Source organism: Petaurus breviceps, unplaced genomic scaffold (genome assembly GCF_028583685.1).
Source record: "Petaurus breviceps papuanus isolate PSGF00001 unplaced genomic scaffold, PetGlider_PUasm1.0 140, whole genome shotgun sequence".
In the NCBI taxonomy this organism is placed as follows: Eukaryota; Metazoa; Chordata; class Mammalia; order Diprotodontia; family Petauridae; genus Petaurus; species Petaurus breviceps.
In genome coordinates, this window is record NW_027185698.1 from 53940378 (window position 1) to 53965069 (window position 24692).

The 24692-nt window shown below is 41.1% G+C and overlaps 1 protein-coding gene and 1 pseudogene across 4 annotated transcripts in view; one reads left to right on the top strand and one right to left on the bottom strand.

The window, feature by feature from the left end:
* Window positions 1-4654: 4654 nt before the first annotated feature.
* The window catches only part of NCR3LG1 (natural killer cell cytotoxicity receptor 3 ligand 1), a 32631-nt gene continuing 12593 nt past the window's right edge, over window positions 4655-24692 (bottom strand). For 2 of the 4 annotated variants that reach the window (XM_069073269.1, XM_069073251.1), the window contains exons 2-7: window positions 21491-21844; window positions 20319-20645; window positions 14153-14209; window positions 12786-13139; window positions 9553-9639; window positions 4655-6258 (exon numbers count right to left, since the gene is read on the bottom strand). In XM_069073269.1, the coding sequence (XP_068929370.1) occupies window positions 6227-6258; window positions 9553-9639; window positions 12786-13139; window positions 14153-14209; window positions 20319-20645; window positions 21491-21827 (1194 nt within the window). In that variant the 5' untranslated portion in view covers window positions 21828-21844 and the 3' untranslated portion in view covers window positions 4655-6226. Of the gene's footprint in view, window positions 6259-9552; window positions 9640-12785; window positions 13140-14152; window positions 14210-20318; window positions 20646-21490; window positions 21845-23999; window positions 24078-24692 lie in introns of all 4 variants that reach the window. The other 2 variants (XM_069073277.1, XM_069073261.1) reach the window with 2 other exon arrangements.
* Window positions 14422-14967, top strand: LOC138151236 (OCIA domain-containing protein 1 pseudogene; annotated as a pseudogene).

Here is a 24692-nt window from a genome sequence, read left to right on the forward strand (position 1 = left end):
GAGGATGGTGGTTCCATCAACAGAAAGGGGGAAGTTGAGGTAAAGAACAGGTATGTGGGGACAAAGGAGACTGAACTCATCCCTAATCTCTTGAAAGATTAAGTGAGTGATTTGTCCAGGGTCACAAAGTGATTGTCAGAATCAGAATTTGAACCCAGGTCTCCTATCTCCAAATTCAATGCTCTTTGCCCCATCTCCAGCAAATCAAAGATCTGGAGGTTAACTGTAATGGAGGCATGACTGGGGATCTAGCGCCACCTGCTGGTAACACTGCAAAAGAGACAATCTTGGCTTAAGGAGGCCACCTTGTCCAACCCTCTCATTGTACAAATGAGGAAACTAAAACTCATAAAGATGAAATGGCTGCTTTTTCTAACAGGGAATAGTTAGTCAAGGCATCAGCAGATAAAGTGTTAGAGTCCCAACTGCCAATGGAGTTCTCAAATGAGTCTTCTACTAAAGAGAAAAACTAAGAGAATTGTGTAAAATATGTGTTTGCTGAGTCGTATCACTATTTTTGGAAATACAAAAAATATTAATTTCCTGATTGTGAATCCTGCCACATAGACCTTTCTGAGACTTCAGTGTAAGGCACTAGAGAAAAACAAATGCTCACACCTCCCCCCCTAAGTCTTTTCAGAATTTGGGGCTATGAACTTTGCCAAGAACATTCCAGCTGATTTACTGGGAACAGTCAATGTTTAACTGGAGGAGAGTATAAAGGAGGGGTTTCCTCCACCTCAATTAACGTAACCTGTGTGAGAGCATGATGCAGCTTTTAGCGTGTAAACAAGATGGTCTATACCTTATGATCTCTTTATGAAGTATGAGCCTCTTTGATTAGATCAACAAGGGAATGATTTGTTGGCTAACCAAACAGACTAATGGTCACTATGCTTCTGAGGATTTTAAATGAATGGAGGAATTTGAATGGTAAACCAGCTGAGTGATGGGAGATCCCAAGTTTGTGGGCTAATGATTCCAGTTCTAGAGTTAGATCCAAATCAATAGAAAGGGAGAGAGAAAAAGACAAACAGAGAGCAAAAGACAGACACAGACAGAGACAGAAACAGAGACAGGTAGATGGACAGAGAGAATATGATTGTACCCCATATTTTGGAAATTCAGATTTCAAAAGGTTCAGAGGAAGGATAGGTTGGGTCCTATGACCTAAAAATCTACAGGAGGTGTCAATCCATGAGCCATGAATGAAATTCTCAAGGCATAAAGAGAAACCTATTTTAATGAGGAGGAAAAAATGGGAATTGCCAAAAGGACCATTATGGATGTGCAAGGAACTAACTTAACGAACAATTTTGATTTTTTTAAAAGAAGTATTCAGAAGACAAAAGCAAGGTCGGGTAACAGGACGAAAAGAAGATTGTGGTACAGTCTTGTAAAATAGTGCAGGGAGTACTACTATTCAGAATGAATTGAGACCTGGGAGGGAAACCCACATCAACAAAAAGGGAGGGTGAGTGTTGCTATATTGGGAGGGAAAGGAGGATCGAAAAAGGGATAGGCCTTCTGCTTGGAGAGAATGGGACAGTGATCACTGACTACTAAGGAAAGGCAACATGAAGAGAGGCATGGACTCCAACAAGAAAGGTGATATTCCCATTGTCCTCTGGCCTAGTCAGACATCTGCAGTATTGTGTACAGTTCTGGGTACCACACTTTACAACAGACACTGATAAGAGAGAGAGCATCTAAAGGATAACCAAGATAGGACCTTGAGTGATGGGACCTTGAGGTCATGTCATACTAGGATTAAAGGAACTAGGGACATTAAACATCTCTCATCTCTCTTTATCCATTGACTTATTATCTGATACTTATAAGTATTCAAAGATCTTCCCCATCTGAACACTCTTTTACACACACACACACACACACACACACACACATACACACACACACATACAACCACTCACTTGATCCTATCACCCCCTCAAGGTATCATTTTATATCTCTCCTCTCTTTCACAACCAAATGCCTAGGAAAAGCTGTGTATTTTTACTGTCTCCATTTTCTCTTCTTTCACTCACTCTTCGACTTTGATTTCCAACTTTGGTAGACTGGACTCCTTTGGATATCTAACTAGAATGTCTTCCTTATGAAATTGTCCCCTGGAAGGGGACCTGGCAACAGATGTCTTCTTCATGGTCACTAACCTGTGACCTGAGAATGATTTTCCCAGAACTAGAGACCTCAGCCCTCTAGGCCAAGATGGAACCCACTGCTTACATCACATACCCATAACTTATGCTGTTCTATTTATATTTTGCTTCCAGGTCATTGGCGATAACATTCTTCAGAATGGATACCTCAAAAGTTTGTTGACATAAAAGTCAGTGGAGATGACTCTTATCTCAGACCTTGTGCCTGTCTTGATTAAAGGAGAAGGAAATATATGGTGAGAATCTAGAACCTTGCACCTTCTCAACTGGCTCTGATGGGCCTAATCTCTGTCACTCACTTCTGTCTCCTCCTGCTTAGATATCAGGGCAAGACTTAAACCAAGTTCCTCCTGACTCTGAGGCCAGTAATCTCTCCACTCCATCATGTTACTGTCCTTTGATTAATACATCCTATAATTTTGCTAGCAATTGAGCTCACCAGCCTATAGTTTTCAGGCTCTGTTCTCTTCCCTTTTTCGGTAACAGTAACATTTGCCCTTATCCAATTTTGTGGCATCTCTCCTGTCTTCCATGATCTTTTATTGATCAATGAAAGTGTCTTAGTTCTTACATCTGCCAGATCTTTCAGTCCCCTTGGATGTCAATCATCTATAAACATTTTTGTTTTATACTATTACCTCCTTATTTATCTTCGATTTTAATTCATTATTTTCTATTTATGGTCTTTCCTTCCCTGTCCAAAGATCATTTTTCTGGTAGAGAAAATGGAAGTGAAGTGAGAGTAGAATGTGTCTCTCTAGACACACAGACACAGAGAAGGAAGGAAACAAGTACCTAGTCTATGATAATTGCTTTACAAATATTTACCCACTTGATCTCACAACTTTGGAATGTGGATGCTAGTATTATCTTCATTTTACGCTTCAGGAAACCTAAGCAAACAGAGGTTAAGTAACTTGCCAGGGTCACACAGCCAGTAAGTGAACTCACTTCTTCTTGACTGCAACCCCAGAACTCTATTCATTGTGTCACTTAGCTACCTCAGAGACAAAGCTGTAGAAAGAGACATACAGAAAGAAAAAGACTTTCATTCCCAATGGGAAGACCAGACCACCCCCACCCCAACTTAGTACATTGCAGTCTGCACCATGATCTCTGATGGTGGGACAAAAAAGCAGTGGGCTCAGCACAATAATTAATAATCCTTCTTGTCTATTGACTGTGGCCCTTTAAGAGTCAAATTATTATGTCCATATTTCTCTACCTCTGGCGAAGAAGAAAGAGAAGGGAGAGAGGAAGGGAGGGGTAAAGGAGCAGGGAAAGGAGGGTGGGAGAATAGGAGAAGGAAGGGGGAGGGGAGGAAGACAAGGGGAAACTTGCAGCTGTCTGCAAACAAGAGTGTCACACTCGTTAGCCAAAATCTGGACATTTGTATTATTGATATCTGAGGCCACAAATATCATCACCAAAATCATTACACCTTTCTAAAAATTCAGTTTTCTCTGAATTACAACTTTTTCCTCTATAGTCTTCTTACATAGGATCTGAAACTCTCTGTGGTACCTGATTCAGGAAATATACCTGGGCATTTTTCTCCCCTTTCCTTCATTTTCACCTTAAAGCTCTCTAGATTCAAATCAACTCCAAACATTTTCTTATCACCTACTCCATGCAAGCCACAGTGCTTGGTGCTGGGCATAAAAAACCAAAACACCCCTGCCCTCATGGAGTCTGTATTCTACCATATTTCTCAAATCAAATACATTCTTCTGAGCTCTTATTAAGTGGACCCTATTCCTGCATAAGAGGTGATTGGTTATCAGAAACACTAGTCCAGAAATGAAAAGCATTCTTCTCACACTGTTTGCTTCCCAAATTATCCTTCCTCTTCTAAAAATCTCCCTTCATGGGGCAGCAAGGAGAAAAGCACAACTTGTGCCCATTAGCACTTCAGTTTTTTCAAACATTTGACACCAAATATGCCCCAGGTATTCAGGTAGTAATATGAAAGGAAAGTGAAAAGGGAAGGGAAAGAAAAAGGGAAGAGAAAAAGGGAAAGGGGAGGGGAAAGGACAAAGAAAAGGGGAAGGGAGGGAAGGGAAGGGTAAAGGAAAAAGAGAGAGAGAAAATTGATCTTCTTCCAAACTGTACTCAGGAGTGTTGCCAACTGCATGTGACCACATCCAACACTTCTGGTGGAGAGAGGGGGAAATAGCAGTCCCATACCCGATTACATTGTACTTTTACATAGAATACCTTTCTACTCTCTCCCCCTCTTTTGGGGATACTGGAGACATGAGTCAAATGTGAGAATAATTTTGATACCTATACTCAATTTGATCAGTAGCTAGACATCAGTGATTGCATAAGTGAATTAAGTAAAATAGGATTAAGTTCAAGTAAGTTTTGATAGCTAATGCTGGTAGGAAAAGAGTTACGATTAATTAATCCAGTATGTATATATGTATGTATGTATGTATGTATCTGTTGTTTTCCCCAATTACAAGTTAAAACAAATTTTGACATTTTTTTTATTTTCAGCTCCAAATTCTCTCCACCTCTTCATTGAGAAGAAATTTTACATAAGTTACACATGTGCAGTCATACAAAACATATTCCCATAATGGCCATGTTGTGAGAGAAAACACAGCAGCTCCTCCCTCAAAAAAAAGAGTTTTTTTTAAAAAGTATGCTTGTATCTGCATTCCAATTCTGTTGGTTCTTTTTCTGGAGACAGATAGCATTTTTCTTCATAAATCCTTCAGAGTTATCTTGAATCATTGTATTGCTGAGAACAGTTGTCATTCACAGTTGATCATCATGGAATATTCCTGTTATGATGTACAATGGTCTCCTGGTTGTGTTCATTTCTTTTTGCACTGCTTTAAGGGACCTCTGTAGTCTCCTTCTGACTGTCGGTGGACTGGGAGCTCTAGAAGTAGTCACTGCTGCTGCTGATTCAGCTTCCCCCAGTGGCTACTCCTTGTTTGCTGGGGAAGCACTGGAATGTGCTCCACTCTCACCCTGGTGCAGCAGACCTTTCCTGACATCCTTCTAAGTTGTCTTGGGCTGGAAAATTATTTCACCCCATATGTTCCAGAAAACCACAGCTTCCCCAGCCTTTTAAAGCACCCGATGATCATAATAAAAAAGTGAAAAGCCCCAGAATCCCAGAAGTCACTGATATTGTCCAGAGAGAAAAGGAAAAATTTAGCAGCTCTTTGGATATGTAAGGGTTAAAAAGTGTAAGAAACCAAGAATAGCACCAAGAATGTGAAAACAGGAGACTGTCTCATATGCACACGTAAACACTATTACACATCTACATCCACGCATAGTCATATAAATACCCAACACTCACAGTATCTGCTACAAGAAAATGGAGCCAAAGACCAGCTTACAGACTTGTCTCTGTATTCCATTGTCCAGTTCCGGGATCCTTAATTTGTTTTTAAATTAATTCATTTATAAGCCATTTTAATCTCATGACTTATTATTAATACTTCTTACTCATTATTGATGAATAATTTAAAATAAAATACTTATAAAAATATGCATAGTATATGGGGCAGCCAGGTGGCTCAGTGAGTAAGAGCACCGGCCCCAGTGTCTGGATGACCTGGGATATTATCCGGGCTCAGACACTTAGCACCCACCCAGAAACACCTGGCTGTGTAACCTTGAACAAGTTACTTAACCCCAATTGCTTAAAAAATAAATATGCTTAGTATCACAAAACATATTCCTACACTAGCCACATCCAAATACATGTTTCATTCTGCCTTTTAAGTATGTCACTTTTCTGGCAAGAGAGAAATGTTTTATCTTCACATGTCTGTACTCCTAGTTTATAATTGTGTTGATCAGGATTCTAAAGTCTTCCAAAGTTTGTTTTCCCCCATAATACTGCTTATGGTATCCTGCTCACTTCACTCTGTGTTGGTTCATGTAAGTCTTCCCTATTTCCGTGGAAATTGTCCACTTCATCATTTCTTACGAAGCTTGTCCTCATCTTGACCCTTGTACTCTTTCATTTCCAGGTCCCTGGGAAAAGTTTCAGTATAGGACTTCAAAGATGTCATGAGTCATACGGACCCACATATTGTCAGTGTTCTGGCTAAAAGGGAAGGGAATACAGGATGAGAGTTAGGAACCTCATTTCCACCTGCCATAGCTATGTTCACAGACCCAAAGGAACTGAGACAATTACCACCACCACCACCACCCCCCAAAAAAACACACAAATTTGCATTAATTATCAGGAGGAATAGGCAAAGAGGTTTTAAGGATGGAGAAATCTGAAAAATTCCTCTTTTTTTGAGAGTACCAGATCTAAAGACAAAAGACCTGGGTTGGAATTCTAACCCTGTTGCTTATTACATGTGTGGCCTTGGGGAAATCATGTCTCATCTATTGGACCCCTCCTCTCTAAAAGGAGGAGATTGTAATTGATGGTCTCTACCTTCCAATTCTATGACCTTATACCCATGTAGCTAAGGAAACGTTGGGAAGAGCTGGCTTTGTTTTATCCATTTTTTTCACTCAGAAGCTTCACTCACCAAGAGACTTCACTGAAGCCTGGTGCAGACTGCATTTGATTAGCCAATGGGAGTTAACCTCAGGCTGAAGAAGAGTCAACAGGCCTTAGTGAGTTGGAATAAGGCAGCAATCAAATTCAGAGACCAAGAAAGTCTTTCCCTGGGCCCAGGCTCTCCTGGGTCCTAACCTGCAAACTCAGATTGCCTCAGCAATCTTGGCCCAGGCTGACATCAAATGAGCATTCCTTCCCTAAGCTCCCTATAATGGGAAGTGGATTGGGGTTGGGGGGGGGGGGTGGGAGGAAGGGGAGTGGACTAACCTCAGATTTTAAAACTCTACCAAGCAAAATAAGAAAAGCCAATAATTTACACAGAGATGAATAATCTAGGTTTGACTGTAGACCTGTGCATAGTCACTGCAGACAGGTCTACACTGGCCCATATTTCTGTTTTGTTTTGGGTTTTGTTGTTTGTTTTGGGGAGTTTTTTGCAGGGGGAAAGCAGGGCAATTGGGGTTAACCGACTTGCCCAAGGTCACATGGCTAGTAAGTGTCAAGCATCTGAGGCCAGATATGAACTCAGGTCCTATTGAATCCAGGGCCAGTGCTCTATTCATGGTGCCATCTAGCTGCCCCCATATTTCTAAATAGCGAATACTATTGTTAACAGTTTGCATGGCCAACATCTTCTTTATGTTTGTAATGTTTTAAATTTGTTTAGAGATTCAATGAAGTGGTCTCAAGTCTTTGGTGCCATAGACCCACAATAATTTGGCAATAAAACTAAACCTTGTACAAAGAACCTGAGCCAGTAGTTAAATGGGCAATGGAGCGACAAAGGCAAAAAGCAACAATCCCTGGCAATCCCCAAACATCATACACAGGATACAACACATTCACCCAGAAGCAAAGTCAGGACAAAGGAATAGGGACTGGACTGGTTATTCTGCTACATGCTCATCCATACAATGGGGAGAACAATAGCACCAGGCCAATCTGGGTATCCTGAACCTTAGATCCCAGCCCTGACTCAGTCAGTGACTCATCTTATGACCATTCATTTAAATTCTCTGAGACCAAAATCTTCTAAAAGTGAATGCTTGGGGCAGTTGGGTGGTGCAGTGAATAGAGCACCAGTCCTGGAGTCAGGAAGACCTGAGTTCAAATCCAGCCTCAGACACTTAACACTAACTAACCATGTTACCCTGGGCAAGTCGCTTAAACAAAAAAAAAGCAAAAAAAATTAAGAATGCTAAAAGATCTCTTTACATATAATTGGGGGGGAATACTGTTAAAAATTCTCTGAGGCTCAATTTCTTCATTTGTAAAATGGGGCTAATAATACATACATGCATTATTACTTCATAGAATGGTGGTGACAACAGTGGTTTATAAACTTTAGAATGTTCTACAGATCTGAGTTTATATGAATAAGTTATTCTTTCTTCAGTTGTAAAATGAGCAGGTTGGACCAGTTAAAGGATGAATCCAGGGCTAAGATTCTAGGATTCTAAGGAAGGATTCATGCCAGTGACTGAGGGACACTTTAGGTTGCATTCCTTCAATTTTAAGCCAAATTTGGGACCTTCTGGAGGACAGTAGACATGACCCCACATATCCTAGAGCCACGGGAAAGCAGGACTACATAGCCTACTTCCTTCAGAAGTGCACCTGAGTGTCGTGGAGCATAAATAGTCCCATTCACGCTCCTAAAATTACAAAAGAACAGACAGTGACTATGAATTGCCCGGGGTCATCAGTTGAGTCAGAGGAGCAGCTGGCTCCCTCTGTCCCATCACTCCCTTCACTGGAGCTGGTTGTCTGGCATCAGTGACCTGCTGGGTCTCCCAGGCTGTCACTTTTATTTCCCTATTTCTTACTCAGCACACAGCAGAGACAGCCTGGGAGAGCAGGAAGAATTAGAAAGGCTAACCTCATGAACTCACTGTGTGACCTTGGCCAAATACCTTAACTTCCCTGATCCTCAGCTTTCATATCTGGGAAATGGGTTTAGGAGTATATTTGCTAACTACCTCACAGTCCTGTTGTGCAGATCCCATGAGACTGCATGGATAGATGACAGAGCTCTTCAAAGTAAAATGCAGACTAGAATTAGGACTATCTTTATTACCAATGCTCTTCTAAATCCTGCAGAATTGCCCAATTTCAGCATGGAGATAACCACTCTGGCTTCTCAAAGAGCACAAATATAAAAAGTCTTTCAATGTGGGCCTGAAGAGGACTATGTGCCCCTTACCTAAGGACCAGCCTGGCCAAGTGTCAAGGAGCTCCATGTCCGGAGAACTGAAAACCAGGGGAGGGCTGTTTCCAGATGCAGACAGTCACTGAAAGACTGTCTACTTAAGGGTGAAGGACCCTCATGGTCCATCATGAAGATGGATGAAATCATAGACCCTTCAGAAACCACAAAATCAGACCTTTAAAGATCCCTGAAGAGCTCATCCAGTCCCACCCCTTTATTGTACAGATGGGGTGACTTGGGGGATTTACCAAAAGTCAAACAGTTCTTAATGTGCAGATCCAGGAGGAAAACCCATGACTTTCAGATCCAAGTTCAGTGCTTTCCCCATTGTCCTGCACTGCCTCTATTTAAAGGCCTGACAAAGTATTCACTTTAGCACCATCCTAAGTGCTGAGACAGCACCCTGCCTGCTCCTGCATGTCATGGGGACGTCCTCTGGAGAACAGCGTCCCACAAAGCAAAGAGACCCTTTTCAGAGGCCATAGCCTCTCAGAGTGTGAAAGCCCTTCAGGGCCCCTCTACACTCAGCTCCATGCTCCCTCCTGCTCCTCCCAGAGAGCACCCTGCTGACCTGGAGATTCTAGGCCCTGGTCAGCCTTTAAGTATCTTACCTCTCCTGAAACATAGACACCAAATGATTCCAACGATGATCAATAAAGTAATGAAAATCATATAGAAACTGTAATGACTTCTGGGTTCTACAATATAAGAAAAGAGACAATGTGAACAGTGAGTATTATCAAGGTATTAGGAGCCACCCTGGCCCAGAACTAAGGCTCAGCAAGCAAGCTGTGCCCCCACCTTGGCATAACAACAATCCTTTGCACTCTCCCTCTGAATTATCTCAGACACAGCAAAATCCCAGTATTGTTTCATATACTTACTACTTAGACCAGTACCAGGTGTTCTCTGAGCTCAGACCAGCACCTGCTGCATCTATGCTGGGGTCATGAAGCCCTGCTTTGAATCAAACTTGTCATTTCTCCTGTTACCCCTCATTGTCAGGGCTACAGCTCACTGCACAGCCATTGGTTTAAATGCTGAAATGTAACCACACTAAAGCAGGTTCCCCTTGGCCCAGGGGCAGGCCCTGGTACATGTGGCTTGCAAGCCATTTCCCTCACTTTGAAATTAAACTTCTGCTTGATTCCTGACCCTCCTTTCTCTAGCCTGTTCTGTTCAGCTCCAGCTACCCAGAGGTTGAAGGCTGATTCCATCCCATTGACACTAACATCACCAAGTCTCCCCTGTCCTTGGAAGGTATTTATTGGGAAGCTGCTGGCATCTGCCCCAGGCATTGAGCCCCTGAATCCCTCTCTTCTCAGTGTTCTGGCCTTTCTCCTTTATGATGGCACTAGACAGGCCCCCTCTATTGCCTCTGTGCCTCCTCTGGGTTCAACCTCTTTATCCCCCAACAGAGGAGTAACCCAGTCTCACCTTTCTCCACCTGTCTACACTAATAATTGTCAGTTGTTCCAGTTTATAAGGAAGGCCTCCCCCACTGTCAGTAATGCAGGTGCATAGCTACATCTACTGCTTCTGTTTCCTTTCAATCATGAAGGTTCTCAAATGTCTTTTGGGAATGTCATGACTTTTTTTTGGCATGACCTCTTTTAGCACTCTGGTGAAGGCCATAGATCCCTTCTCAGAATCATGTGTTTAACTGCATAGAACACATAGGATTCCAAATGAGACAAATTTTATTGAAATACAGTTATCCAAAAATTTTTTTAAAACAAGTTCACAGACCCTAAGTTAAAAACTTTTGCTTTCAATGGTCTTTGTCCCACTTTACCTTGAAATACCTTGTTTGTCCCTTTAAATGCCTTGTTCTAACTTTTAAACTGATCAAAAGCCTTCTTGGAAATGAGGGGAGAAGGTTTAACAAATGGCTAAATAAAACTGACACCTAGGCAGCATCCCCACCTGCCTAGATTGTGCTTTTTCTCCTCAGACCACTAAGTATTGTTAGGTATCCCAGGGAGGAACCTCTATCTTTAGCAGCACAAGAAATCTGAAGTCACTTTAAACAGTAAGACTTTCAAATGACCAAATGAGGTAATATTTGTAAAGTGTGTGGCATACATTAGGTGCTTAATAAATATTTGTTCCTTTTCTCTTTCACCCTTCATACCACACAATACAAACATGACTAGATATCACCTTACATTGGCCTGAATAGCGTAAAAGAAAGGAGAGGAAGAGAATCAGAAGAGAGAAGACAAGATAAAACAGGAAAGGAGAAGAAGAGGAAAGGAGAAAGGGAGAGGAAAAGAAGAAAAGAAAAAATCCTCTCTGCTCCAAAAGAGGAAAGGAATAAACATTTGTGTAGAGCTTACTATATGCCAGAAATTGTGCTAAGCACTCTACAAATATGTCATTGATCACAAATTGAACAGAATCAGCTTACTTGTGAAAGAACATTAGGCTAAGGGGACCCTGATAGAAGAGGCAAACCCAGAATCCCACTAGATATACAATACCTACCCTACTTTCAGGTCCTGGTTATGTGTTAAAGATTTGATCATTTTAGAGAGAACTCAATAGGTCGACAGTTAAACCACATTTTGAAAAAAATTCAAGAATTATAGAATATTATCTATTTAAACATCCATTCTATATAGTCTGCATGTGATATAGAACTCGCCATTCCGACTTTGAGAATCTGGCCATGGTATCGATCCTGGCAAAGCCTCTTCAGGCACTTAGGGAGGGAGGGAGGACAGATACCTGGCATAGTAAACAACAGGATGTGCAGCTGCAAAGAGGCAGACAGGAGGTTGGAGACTACTCCACACTGGGAGAAATCCCCATTGTTGGCGACTCCAGGGCCAAGCCCCTGGTAGAGCTGAATGTTCAATATTGATCTTAACAGACAAGTTAATTCAAAGAGTGAGTCTTGGGATCTCTATCTGGCAAGGGATGTGAATTGAGTGAGGGAAGGACTCTGTCTTGGTGCATTCCAGGTTGTGATCTTCATCTTCCTTGCTAGAGGGCCAAGCTGCAAGGAGGGAGGGCTGACTAAGGGCTAAGTGCACGCTAGAACTCAAACAATTTACTTCTCACCATCCTATCATTCAGGACATTACTTCCCCCTCCAGACTACAAAAGACACACATATGTATATATGCATGCACACATGTGTGCACATGTACAAACAGACATACACAAGCATGCACACACACAAACTCATGCACACACACGGTCTTTACTTATATGCAATCCCTACAAGATAAAAAAAATTCTCCTGGATTATTTTATGAATGGTGAAACTGAGGCACACAGGGTGAAGGCAATCTTCCTGAAGTGACATGGAGTCAAAGACACACTGAGACTGATCCACAGAGAACCTCCCTCCCTAGTCCAAACTTCAATATCCCAAGGATCCATATCTCCAAGAGGATGATCCCTCCACTCTGACAGATCCCAGCCTCTCCACACTGTAGCAGTCTGTTAGAGGAGGTGTACTTAGTAGGGACTCCATAAATGCCTTTTACCAAGAGCCAGTGGTGAACTAGAAAGACCAGTGGACTTAGAGATAAAAAGCTTGGATTCTAGTCCCAGCTTGGACATTTCTTTGCAGTGTGACTGTAGGCAAGTGACTAAAATTCTAGAACCCTGAGTCTTTTTTCTTCTATAAAAAAATCTTTGCAAGATCTACCTTCCAAGGTTGTTGAGGGGGGAATGCTTTATAGGAATTCTAGAAATAGAAGTTATCACTAATGGCTGATGAAACAACTGATATAGAGTCCCCTCCCTCCACCTTCCCCTGCCCCAGACAGATCTCCAACTATGAGTCATCCAATACCCAAGGAAATTTCAACCCAAGGACCTGCTCACTCACCCACTACGTCCAGCCTGATTGTTCCCTGAGCTCTCCTAGAAGAAATGGTCACTTCACATGTGTACTCTCCTCCTTCCTGAAGCTGGATATGGGAGAGGTAGAGTGAGGCATCTCCTTCCATCAGCCTTGACATTGAGATGTTGGCTTCTGGTCTGTATTGAATTGGCCGTCCTCTAGAGAATTCAAAGACTTTTTCCTGCTTGTCAGAGTTAGACCTTCTCAAGGACCATCTGATGTCAATGTCTGTGATGTTCAGGGGTGGAGAGCCATAGCCAGACAACATACAGGAAATGGTCACATTTGCATTCAGGGAAACTGTCTGGACTTTTCCATCCATCTTCACTTCTAGAGAATCTGAAACAATGAGGAAGGAAAGTGCATGAGCTAACACCAAACTTTCCACTCTCCCGTGTGTCACACAGAAGCAAAAGGGTGAGTGAGTCACTTGATGGGGAAGATACAACTACCTGTATAGGGAAGGCAGAAGCAGTTTGAGTAGAAGCGCTACCAGTACTAACAATAGCAGCAGCAGCAGTAACAATTAACATTTATGTAGCACACTAATGTTTGTGAAACATTTCACACGTGTTACTTTATTTGTGAGACATCTTCTATTATTATTACCATTCTACAGATGAGAACATTGAGCCTGGAGAATGCGGATAATAATAGTACCTGTCTCTCACTAGATTATTGTGAGAAATGTAAATAGAATGGAGAACTTGGAACCCAGACAAAAGGGTTCAAATCTTGCCTCAGGTACTTACTCATTCTGTTACTTTTGTTCTGATTTAATCAAAGAATTTGTATGTATCTTGGCCAAGATTTGAACTCCCTTCCAGGCTCCAATCCACCGCTCTATTTACTATGTCACATAACTACATATGTGTGTGCTACAATGGGAAATGAGCAAGGCAGAATTCACAAGTAGAGAGATTAGCAAAATTTCTTTCCATGCCCCTCTAGGCTCCCTGGCCAGGCTGGCCCTGCCCATGATGCCTCCTCACTTCCCCCTGACACTCCTGGTTCACACTTGCCCCCACATTTGGAGGAGAGTTGTTCCCCTCCTCCTATCCAAAGATGATTGATTCACCCTTCAAGGCCCAATTCATCATGTAGATGACTGAGATGACTGATCTAGCCCTTCAAAGCTGGAGCACCCTTCATTATATTATATTATTATATACTGTTATATATCACATAATGTTATATTAATATTATGTTATCATAATATATCATATCATTCATATCATATATCTCATATCATATCATATCATATTATAATTATCAGGATTTCATAGAACTTTTACACCCCCTCTCATTTTAGTAAGAGTAAGAAAGTGAGACCTAGGAAAGGTAAGACTTACCCTCCTTCCCAGAGCTTGGGGGGCTTGAGTGCTCCATTGCTGCTGTCACGGCTGCTGCTGGAAGGAGAGATGAATGGAAGGAGAGATTTGGGAATAGAGTAGAATGCAGAAGTCTCTCCACCACACCCTAACATAGGCATAGACTACATCTCAATAGAAGAAGAAAGAAGGGTCTTTGCTGAATATAATCAAGAGCTTCTGCTACAGGTTTTTCCCAGGAAGTCTTGTCAAATAGTGAATTTTGCCTCAGCTGTTCCCAACCAAAAACTATGTTGGTTACTCAGAGATCAATTCCTAAAGGAATTCTCTTTCCAGTCACCCCAACTGTGGCTCTATCCCTAAACTCACATTTGCTTGTGTAATGGCATAGTTTGCTGGAAAAATTTCCTATGTAAAAACTTGCCAAGAGAAGCTTAAACAGACTGAAAATTCTCCTCCTGGAGAAGCTTTGAGTCTGGGAAGGACCTCAATTTGTATCACCTAAATATTTCTCACAAAATCCAGGATTTCAGTCAAACATGCCCATGCATTCATCTTTTGGGACATTTCCCACATCTGAAAGCAGCGCTAGAGAAGGTCTTTTTCCTCCTTATGAAGAATCTCCTTCAGTGCCTCCATGAATGAGTCAATTCCTACTGGTATTACTAATTATAATACCCAAGGACCTGATAAAACTGTGGATGAAAGTCCAAAGAGAAAAGGTTTTATCTATGAAGAATTAAGGAATGAGAACAGAGAAACAAGTAAACTTGTGACAAAAAGGCAATACCCTGCTCAAGTCCATGCAAGAAAGAACACCAAGTCTCAGATCATGATGCAATAAAAATTATATGCAATAAAGAGCCAGGGAAAGACAGACTAAAAAGTAATTGGAAATTAAACAATTTAATCCTAAAGAATGAGTGGGTCAAACAAGAAATTATAGAAACAATCAGTAATTTCATTCAAGAGAATGATAATAATGAGACAATATACCAAAATTTGTGGGATACATTAAAGGCAGTTCTTAGGGGAGGTTTTATATCCCTGAGTGCATACATGATTAAATTAGAGAAAAGGGAGCTCGAAGAATTGGGCATGCAATTAAAAAAAATGAGAAATAGAACAAACTCAAAATCCCCAATTAAATACTAAATTAGAAATATTGAAAACCAAAGGAGAGATTAATAAAATTGAAATTAAGAAAACTATTGAATTAATAAATAAAACCAAGAGCTGGTTTTATGAAAAAACCAACAAAATTGATAGACCCTTAGTCAATAATTAAAAAAAAAAGAAGAAAACCAAATTATGAGTATCAAAAATGAAAAGGGTGAATCTACCTCCAATGAAGAGGAAATCAAAACAATAATTAGGAATTATTTTTCCCAATTGTATGCACATAAATTTGATAATCTTAGGGAAATGGATGAATATTTACAAACATACAAGTTGCCCAGATTAACTGAAGGAGAAGTAAATTACTTAAATAATCCCATCTCAGAAAAAAAAATTGAACAAGCCATCAGTCAACTCCCTAGGAAAAAATCTCCAGGGTCAGACACATTCACTAGTGAATTATAACAAACATTTAAAGAACAATTGAACAAAAATGTTTATAGCAGCTCTTTTTGTGGTAGCAAAGAATTGGAAATTAAGGGGGTGCCCATCAATTGGGGAATGGCTGAACAAGTTGTGGTATATGCATGTTATGGAATACTATTGTGCTATAAGAAACGAGGAGCAGATGGACTTCATATTTACCTGGATAGGCTTATACAAACTGATGCTGAGTGAGAAGAGTAGAACCAGGAGAAATTTGTACACAATTACAGACACAACATATGTGTGATGACCATCTTTGATAGACTGGACTCTTCTCAGCAATGCAGGGCTATAAGTCAATCCCAAAAGACTCATGATGGAGAGAAATATGTGCATCCAGAGAAAGAACTAGAAAGAACTGAGTTTATATCCAGGTGGAAGCAAAATACCTGATCTTTTTCCTTCTCTTATTTGGTTTTATGTCCTCTTTACCATTTTTCATTCCAGCTGATAAAATCCGTCTTTATATTCTGACTGATGTATAATGTGAAAGTATTTACAGATCCTATACTTGACTATATGCCGCCATGGCGGGGAGGAGAGGGAGAGGGACAAAATGTGAAACTCAAGGAATTGTGGAATTGAATCCTGTAAACTAAAAGGAAACAAACAAATTAATTTTAAAAAATTAAAATGGGGGAAAATAAAGGAAGAAAAAAAAAGAAAGAACAAGAAAAAAAGGAAAAGTTAAACAATACTTAAGATGAGTGAAAAAATTTGTCATCTGCTGCAGAGAGTTTGTGCTGAGTCTACTGAAGAGAATTTCAGCAAACCAGCATCATCTAGGTGGTCACAAGCATCTGCAGCAAGGTGCAGAAGCAGCCTCCTCAACCATGTTTTACTAGTTAAAGTAACTTAACAGAAGGTTTAAGATACACTATGGTCTTTAAGGTTAATATTGTATCAGTGTAAATACACTGTTTGGGAAACCAGCTGAATGAAAGTACTGAACTCTGATTTTATAAAATTTGGTTAAATTACTCTTAAAGTATCATCAAAAATCTCATGCACTGGAATGGGCATAGACAGATTAAGTGCTATATGTGTATTTGTATCCATATGGACAGAGCAACAAAAATGTTAAGTATTAAAAAACGCCACGTGAAAATTTGCTTTTTTTTTCCTAAAAGACTTGCCTTGTCTTCTTGTATACCTTGTCAATTAAAGTTGAAAACAATTAAAAAAAGAAAAGGAAAGGGAAGGAACCTGCCCTTGGTGATTTAGCAAGTGACTGAGCCAGAAACCCAGTTTTTCTGACTTCAAATCCAATGTTCTTTTGACCACATAATACCAGCCTTTATTTATATTTCTAGTTTTCCTAACTAGACTGTAAACTCCCTTGGGGCAAGACCTGTGTTTTCTCCTTCCCTGACCTATCACCTTAGAGAACCGATTATACATAACCAGTATCTTGAGGAGATTCATAGCTCTCTCCTTCTTCCAAATTCCTGATTTTAAAAAGTTCTGTCTCTTGAAGGACATTACTAATAATGAGATAATGATAATAAGGGCCATCTGAGTACAGAGATACTTTCTTGGTCCAAAGGTGATTGATATATTCTTCAGTCACTCATTGACTATCTACTATATAAACTGTGAGCCCTCACTGCCATGATTGTCTTTGGGTTAAGAGAGAGACCAAAGGATCATCATTTTATGAATAATCTGCTGGCCTTATTAATAAAATGATTAAATTACCAGAAACCATGTCTCTCAAACCTTTTTAATCTTCACCCACCCAAGCTAGACCAATCAGAAGAGAAAAGGACTGGAATTATGAATGTCATTGGTATAGAGAGGTCCCAGGTGAAGAAACTTCCTCTACCAATACAGGGTGGCATCTTCTCTGTTATTTATACCCTTAAAAATTGTCCAGACTACTGAGTAGTTAGGTGAGTTGTCCAGGGTCACACAGTCAGCATGTATCATCACTGGAAAGACTTGCACTCAGGTTTTCCTGGCTCTGAGGCCACCTCTCTGGACCAGTCCTAGGGGATCAGTAAAGACCTGACTGATGGATGGTAAATGTGTATTTGGTGTTCAGTGTGCCCTTCATTTTGTGCTGTGGAGAAAAGGCCGTGGAACCCTGGGCCTAAGGCCTCCACTTAAGTATGGCAGACTAGGATGGTGATGCCCAACATGTCCTGTAGCCACTCTGGCTCCCAAAATCTTCATCTGGAAAATGAGGAAGCATCAGACCATTGATTTACAGCTAGAAAGGGCATTAGGGTTCATCTAATCTGATCCCCTGATTTTTCAGACATGTCTCTGGAAGGATGCACCCCTTAGCCAGAGGTCACAGAGCCCTCAAAGAGCTGATCTGGGACTTTGAGCCTGCACCTTCTGACTCCAAAATCAGTATTTCTATTGTAAAGCATCAGACAGCTTTTAAAGCCTTCCTATGGAGAAAGTAGTGGGGGTAAGCCATGTACTTCATTTGGAGTATGGAAAGAGAGGCTTGAGGAGGGTTTGGATCTCAGCGGGATGAGAAGGATATGGGAAGATGTGATGCCTATAAACGTGTGAACATTCATGGGAGAAATGTCTGTTAGAATCAAATAAATAAATAGATGAAATCTTCCCAGCACTGACAGTCTTGTGAGTCACCTGGCTTGGGGCAGAAATATACAACAAACAGACGAAGCTATGCAGGGGGGTGTGAGAAGGTAGGAAGGGCAGTGTTTGAGTGTGTCTGGAGGTGTTTGACAGTGTGCTCTTAGGGAATGGGATTGTGGGGAGTAGGGGAGAGGAAGCCTCACAGAGGAACTACTGGAACCCAACATCCTCATGGGACTCACTCCAGAGCTCTGATAGTCACTCCCAGACTGTTCTCTTCCTGGCTCATTCCCAGGGCCTCTGCTTTGGGAAATAAAGAGAAGGACCCAGACTCCATCCCTGTTTCTGCTGCCTTCATGAATTATTTTAACAATCTCATCCCCTCTCTGGGCCTCAGTTTCCTCCAATGCCAAATAAAGAGGCAGGATAGGGTGATCTCTAAGAGTCTATATGTGAGGCCTGGGACTGGGCCATTAGAGGGGGCAGGAGGAGCCCACTGACCCATTCAGCAGCTGGCTCTGCTTGCCATTCAGAAGCTTGTCTGCATTGAGTTCTAAGTCCCTGACCCCAATGCCCTAACCATGGAAGGCCCAGAGGTGAGAGCTGGAGAGGAGGCAGGAAGGAAATGGAGTGTAATTTTGCACACATATCACCACAGGCTCTCATCATTACTGAAGATGAGGAAAGTAGAGGCCCAGGGCTCTTCATTTCATTTTTTAAAGGTTTCATTTTGAAATCAGCAGCAATCAAAAAAATAATAAAATTATCATCTTGATAATGATGACTCATTCCTCTAGATATCCACCTCCTCTGATTCCTCTAAACCTTAGTACTGCATTGAAATTTGCCTTTTGGAGCTCTCCCTTTGGAGAGTATTTGCTATTAGAGATCATCCCATTGTCTTTGTACTGGCCAGCCACCATTCCTGAAAGACAGGAATCACCTCCTGGTGATTCCTCTCACCTCCATCTCACAGAATCTCTCCCTTCTTCTTTTAAGAATCAACTCAAGAACCACATGAAGGCTTCCCCAAACTGCTGTCTATTTGATTATTGGTCTTTATTTCCCTTATATTTATTCTACTCTACTCTACTCTAATACATACAATTATATTTAGATTTATGGGAATTTTTTATAGAAGGCAACTAGATGGCCTAAAGTAAAGAAGACTTCTGTCCAGGCTCAAACCATGACTAGCTGTGTAACCCTAGGAAAGTTTTAAAGTCTCTCAACCTCAGTTTCCTTTTCTGTAAAATAGGAATAACAATGACACCCACTCACAGGGTTGTTACATGATGAGCAAATTGTTGGCTGAAGATCAAATGAAATATCACAGGTATGGTGCTATATAGTATTCCAACAATTTTAGTGTGGTTTAAACTAGTAAAGCTGGTAAATTTTCAAATTAAAACCAAACTCAGGTTTTGGAACACCCTGAATAAAATTACTTTTCAAAGACCTTATGTAAATATCATTATCATTACCTGTGGTCTCCCCTAGCCAAAACTAAGTTTCTGGGTCACCTTTTACATGAATTGGGGGAGGTGGAAGCCAGAGTCCTGCAGAAGTCCTGTTTCTACTCCACCATCTTGACTCCGCCCCCCAAAACTAAGTTTCTGGTAGAAGGTTTCTTCCATTCCTTGTATCAGTATCCCTGACACTTAAGACTCTGCCTGACACATAAGGTGTCACTTAATAGTCCTTAATTAATAGTTGATTAATTCATTGATTGACTGATTGATTAAAGAGAAGAGCACAGGAGAGGAAGGGGACAAGAGTAGAAGAAAATGCGAGAAAAAACAGAAGCGAAGAGAATAGGGGAAATGAGACAAAAGGGGAAGATGACAGAAACACAGGAAAAGAGGGGAAAAGAGGCAAGGTGGAAGAGAACAGAAAGGAGGGAGTGAATAAGGTATATTCCATCATTCAATATACAATTAAGCCTAGTTTTTCAAAGGAGTAAGAATAATATATAAAATGTTCTACACTGAATTTAAGAATCTGTAAAGCTAAGGAGAACAGATACCTGTTACAATTAAGATAGTGCTGCTCTGCAATGGGATCAACAGTGATTTATGGGCAACCACACACTGGTAGATAGTTCCATTGTCTTCCAAAATCGGGTGCAGGACAAAGCTACTGGTGGCATTGAAGGTACCATCACTGTTCCTAATGGAGTTCGTGGAATTGCCCTCAAAAGTCTCCACATTCAGAGACTGCATCCCTGGAAGCACTTTCTTCCAGGTGATATAAACTGGTTCAGGGTAAAACTCTGTGACGGTGCACTTCAGGGTGTAAGCTTTCTTTTCCTTTACTACAGTTTCTGGTGGCAGCAGGATGTTGGAGGGCTGAGCTGTAAGGAGATAAGACTCATTGTTAGGCCATGCTAAGGGGTCTTTGGAAGAGCCAGTCATTCATTCAATTAATATTTATTAAGCACCCACTATGTGCATGCCACTGTGCTAAGCACTGTTCCAGAGATTCACTTGTCACCATCCCCTCATGCACTAAAGGACACCCTTCCCCACACTCCAAAAAACACAAATACACACGCACGCACACACACACACACACACACACAGGTGGTCTTCATCTATCCTGAAGCAATATAGAACAGGAAAAAATTATTCTTTGGGATTATTTCACAGATGAAGAAATAGAGGTACACAGAGTAGAAATATCCTTCCCAGAGTCACACAGAGTAAGAGATGACTACTGATGAGTGTCCCTGGGAACTTTGCCCCCTGGCCCATATTTCAATGCACCAAACTTTCACAATTTTCTATATGTAGGCTCTTGCTGTGCTCAGGAAGATTGCAGCCACTCCCAGGTGCAGCCCAGTTTACTAGATAGCGTCATGAGTTATACTCAGTGGAGACTCAGTAATTACTCTGGGTTGAGGTACAGGGTAAAAATCAATTGCCTTTGGAGGCCAGAAGCTCTGGGTTTAGGACCCAGCTTGGATAACTTTCTGTGTAAATGTGGAGAAATCACTTTTCTGATCCTCAGTTTCCTCCTTGATAAAATGGGGAAAATAATTTTGCTTCATAGATCTGTCATGAAGAAAGTGCTTTGTAAATCTCAAAGGGCTCTAGAAAGGGATGTCACCATTACAATCCACCATCTCACCCAGACATTTCCAACTATCAGCCATTAAATATACAGGGTACACTAGAGACCAGGACCCTTCTCACTCACCCACAAGGTCCAGCCTGGCTGTTCTTTGTACTCTGTTAGGAGGGATGATTACTTCACACCTGTACTCTCCACCTTCCTGAAGCTGGATATGGGGCAGGTGGAGTGAAGCATCTCCCCTCCTCAGCCCTGAAATTTCGATGTTGGCTCCTGGTCTGAACTGAGTCCATTTGCCTCCATTGTACAGAAAGACTATGTCCTCTTTGGCAGAGTTTGATGTTCTCAGGAACCACCTGACTCCAATGACACTGATGTTCAAGGGTAGAGAACCATAGTCAGATAATACGCAGTGGATAGTGATGTTGGCATTGAGGGATACGGTCTGAGCCTTCTCATCCATCCTCACTTCCAGGGAACCTAGAAGAATGAAGGTCGACAGAATGTTAGCTAACATCCAAGTCATCAGTCCCCTGTGTGGTACCCAGAGGGCTAGGCAGTAGAGTCACAGGATGGGGTAGATTTAATTCAGAAAGCATTTATTAAACATTCATTAGGTTCAAAGCATTAGGCTACATATTGAAAATGAAAAACCACAAACAGTATACAGTTTCTGACAAAACATGGTACATGCATACCTTTATTACACTTCAGAAAGACTGTATTTTTTTTCACAAATTGAAGTTTTATGGCAATCCTACATTGAGCAAGTCTGTTGGCACCATTTTTCCAATACCACATGCTCACATTGCCTCTCTGGTTCAGATTTTGGTTATTCTAACAATATTTCAAACGTTTTCATTATTATTATATCTGTCATAGTGATCTGTCATACATGATCTTTGATGTTACTATTGTAATTGTTTTGGGGCACCAACAACCATGCCCATATAAGATTTCACACTTATGAGTGTGTTCTGACTACTCCACCACTTAGCCATTCCTTATCTCTCTCCCTCTCTCCTCAGGCTCCCTGTTTCCTAAGACACATGAATATTGAAGTTAGGCCAATTAATAACCCTACAATGACCTCTAAGTGTTCAAGTGAAAGGAAGAGTTAGTCAATGTGACAAAATTCACTGTTATCTAATTTAAGAAAATTCCAGAGCCTCCCCAGCCTTCAGGAAGCACCACCTTCATCAGTCAGCAGCTGTCAACATACAGGCAAGACCTGCCACCAAGCAAAAAGATAACAACTTGCTAAAGGCTCAGATGACTCTTGGAATTTTTTAGCCATGAAATATTTTTTCATTAAGGTATATACATTGTTTTTAGACATATTATTGCACTCTTGATAGACTATGGTATAGTGTACACATAACTTTTATATGCACTGGAATATCATAAAATTCACATGATTCATGATATTTGCTTTACTGCAGTAGTCTGGAACTAAACCTGCCAAATCTCCCAGATATGCTTGTGGCCCTCTACTAGGTTATACTGCATTCTACCTGGATGATATATCATAACTATAGTACAAGGAAAATGAAGGCAGAAAGGAGCCCGAAGAATTGGGAGGATCAGCAAAGGCTTCAAGGAGAAAGTGGCACCTGAAATGAGCCTTGAAGGAAGACAAAGAGCCTGAAGCAGAGGAGAGGGAAAGGAGGGAGAAGATTCCAGGTCTGAGGAATGTTTTGTGCAAATGCTTTGAGGTGGGAAATGGAACAGTGAGTTTAGAGAAGAACTATTTGTTGGTGTGGTTGGAACATAGAGTTAATGGAGGAGAACAGTAGGAAATAGGGCTAGAAAGGAAAAAAAATTGTGAAAAAATTCCAAATGCCAGATTAAAGAGATTGTATAGACTATATTTTACCCTATAGGTAATAGTGAGCTACTGAGGATTTTTGATCAAGGAAGTGACAGTCAGACCAGAACCTTTGACAGCTGTGTAATAGATGGACTGGAGAAGGGGAAAACATGAGCAGACAACTTATGAGGAAGCTTTTATAGTATTCCAGGGGGAAAATGAAGAGTGCCTGAGCCAGAGTAAGGGTTGTGTGAAGGTAGAGAAGGGCCTGGAAGCAAGAGATGTTATAACAAGAAAGCTATCTCAGTTAAGCAATACTTTAAGATTTTCAAAGTGCTTTACAGATATGATTTTTGACCTGATCTTCATAACAACCCTGGGAGGTAGGTAATGATATGATCCCCACTTTACAGATGAGGAAACTGAGGAGGGTCATAGCTGAGGCCAGATTTTAATTAGAATCTTCCTGATTCCCAGCCCAGTGCACCATCCTGTGCACCACCCAGCAACCAAAAATGAAAAATGAAGGAACAAAGAATGGGCAAACAGACATGTACAGACTTCTGGAGGCAGAGAATGGGGAAGAAGAGGGACTTGTCAGCTTTTGGGCATTGTTTTTAAAGGGAACTAAGATGTAAGGATGTGCTGAAAGATGAGAGAGAGAGAGAGAGAGAGAGAGAGAGAGAGAGAGAGAGAGAGAGAGGTCAGGAGGTACTAGAGGTCTGGGGTGAGAAGAGAAGTCACTGAGGAGAAGGGAAAAACAAAACTCAAGGAGTAAAAGTTTTAGCAGCAAGGCTCCAGGTGAAATTGGATTTTTCAAATTACCTTGTATTGCTTGAGATGGAGGATTGTTTGATTTTTTGGATTCCTTGCAACCCCAGAGTGCCAGGAGCTACTTGGTGCCTGAATCAAGTGTGAGCAGAGACGTGATAAGAATTAACTGAACACCAGGGGAGTAGTTCAGGATAGAACTCCATTTATTGATTCTTTGGACAAGGTTTTTATAGAGCAAAGAGACGAGAGAATGTAACTCTAGTTTTCTCATCACTGTTTAGTATAGGAGATTAGGTAGTTTCCTGGAATACTTCCTGGAAGTATTCTAATCTAACGTGTCTAATCTAATAAGGATTTAGCACCTTCTGGCTAAAATCCTAGAACAGGGCAGAGCCTTTGATCTCAGCACTCAGGTAAATTCTTTATTATGCAGCCGCATCACAAAGGAGAACCAGGAGCCAGCTTGGAGCAGCATATCAAGAATTATTACCTGAGTCCTGGATCAGGCTTTTGGGCTTCCTGTGAAGAGACAAAATGTGAGTCCAGAGAAGGGAGGACAGACTGGGAGTGCAGGGAGGATGGAGGCACTAGAGGTTAGTGTGAGGATGAAGACCAGGTTTGGGTGGGAGGAGACTAAGGGAGAGATGGAAGACATTAGGTTGTGATAAGAAAAGGTCTCTTCCGAGTTCAAAATCATGGAGGGAGGTGGCCCACTTATGAATGTGGCAAGATCCAAGGTGTGAC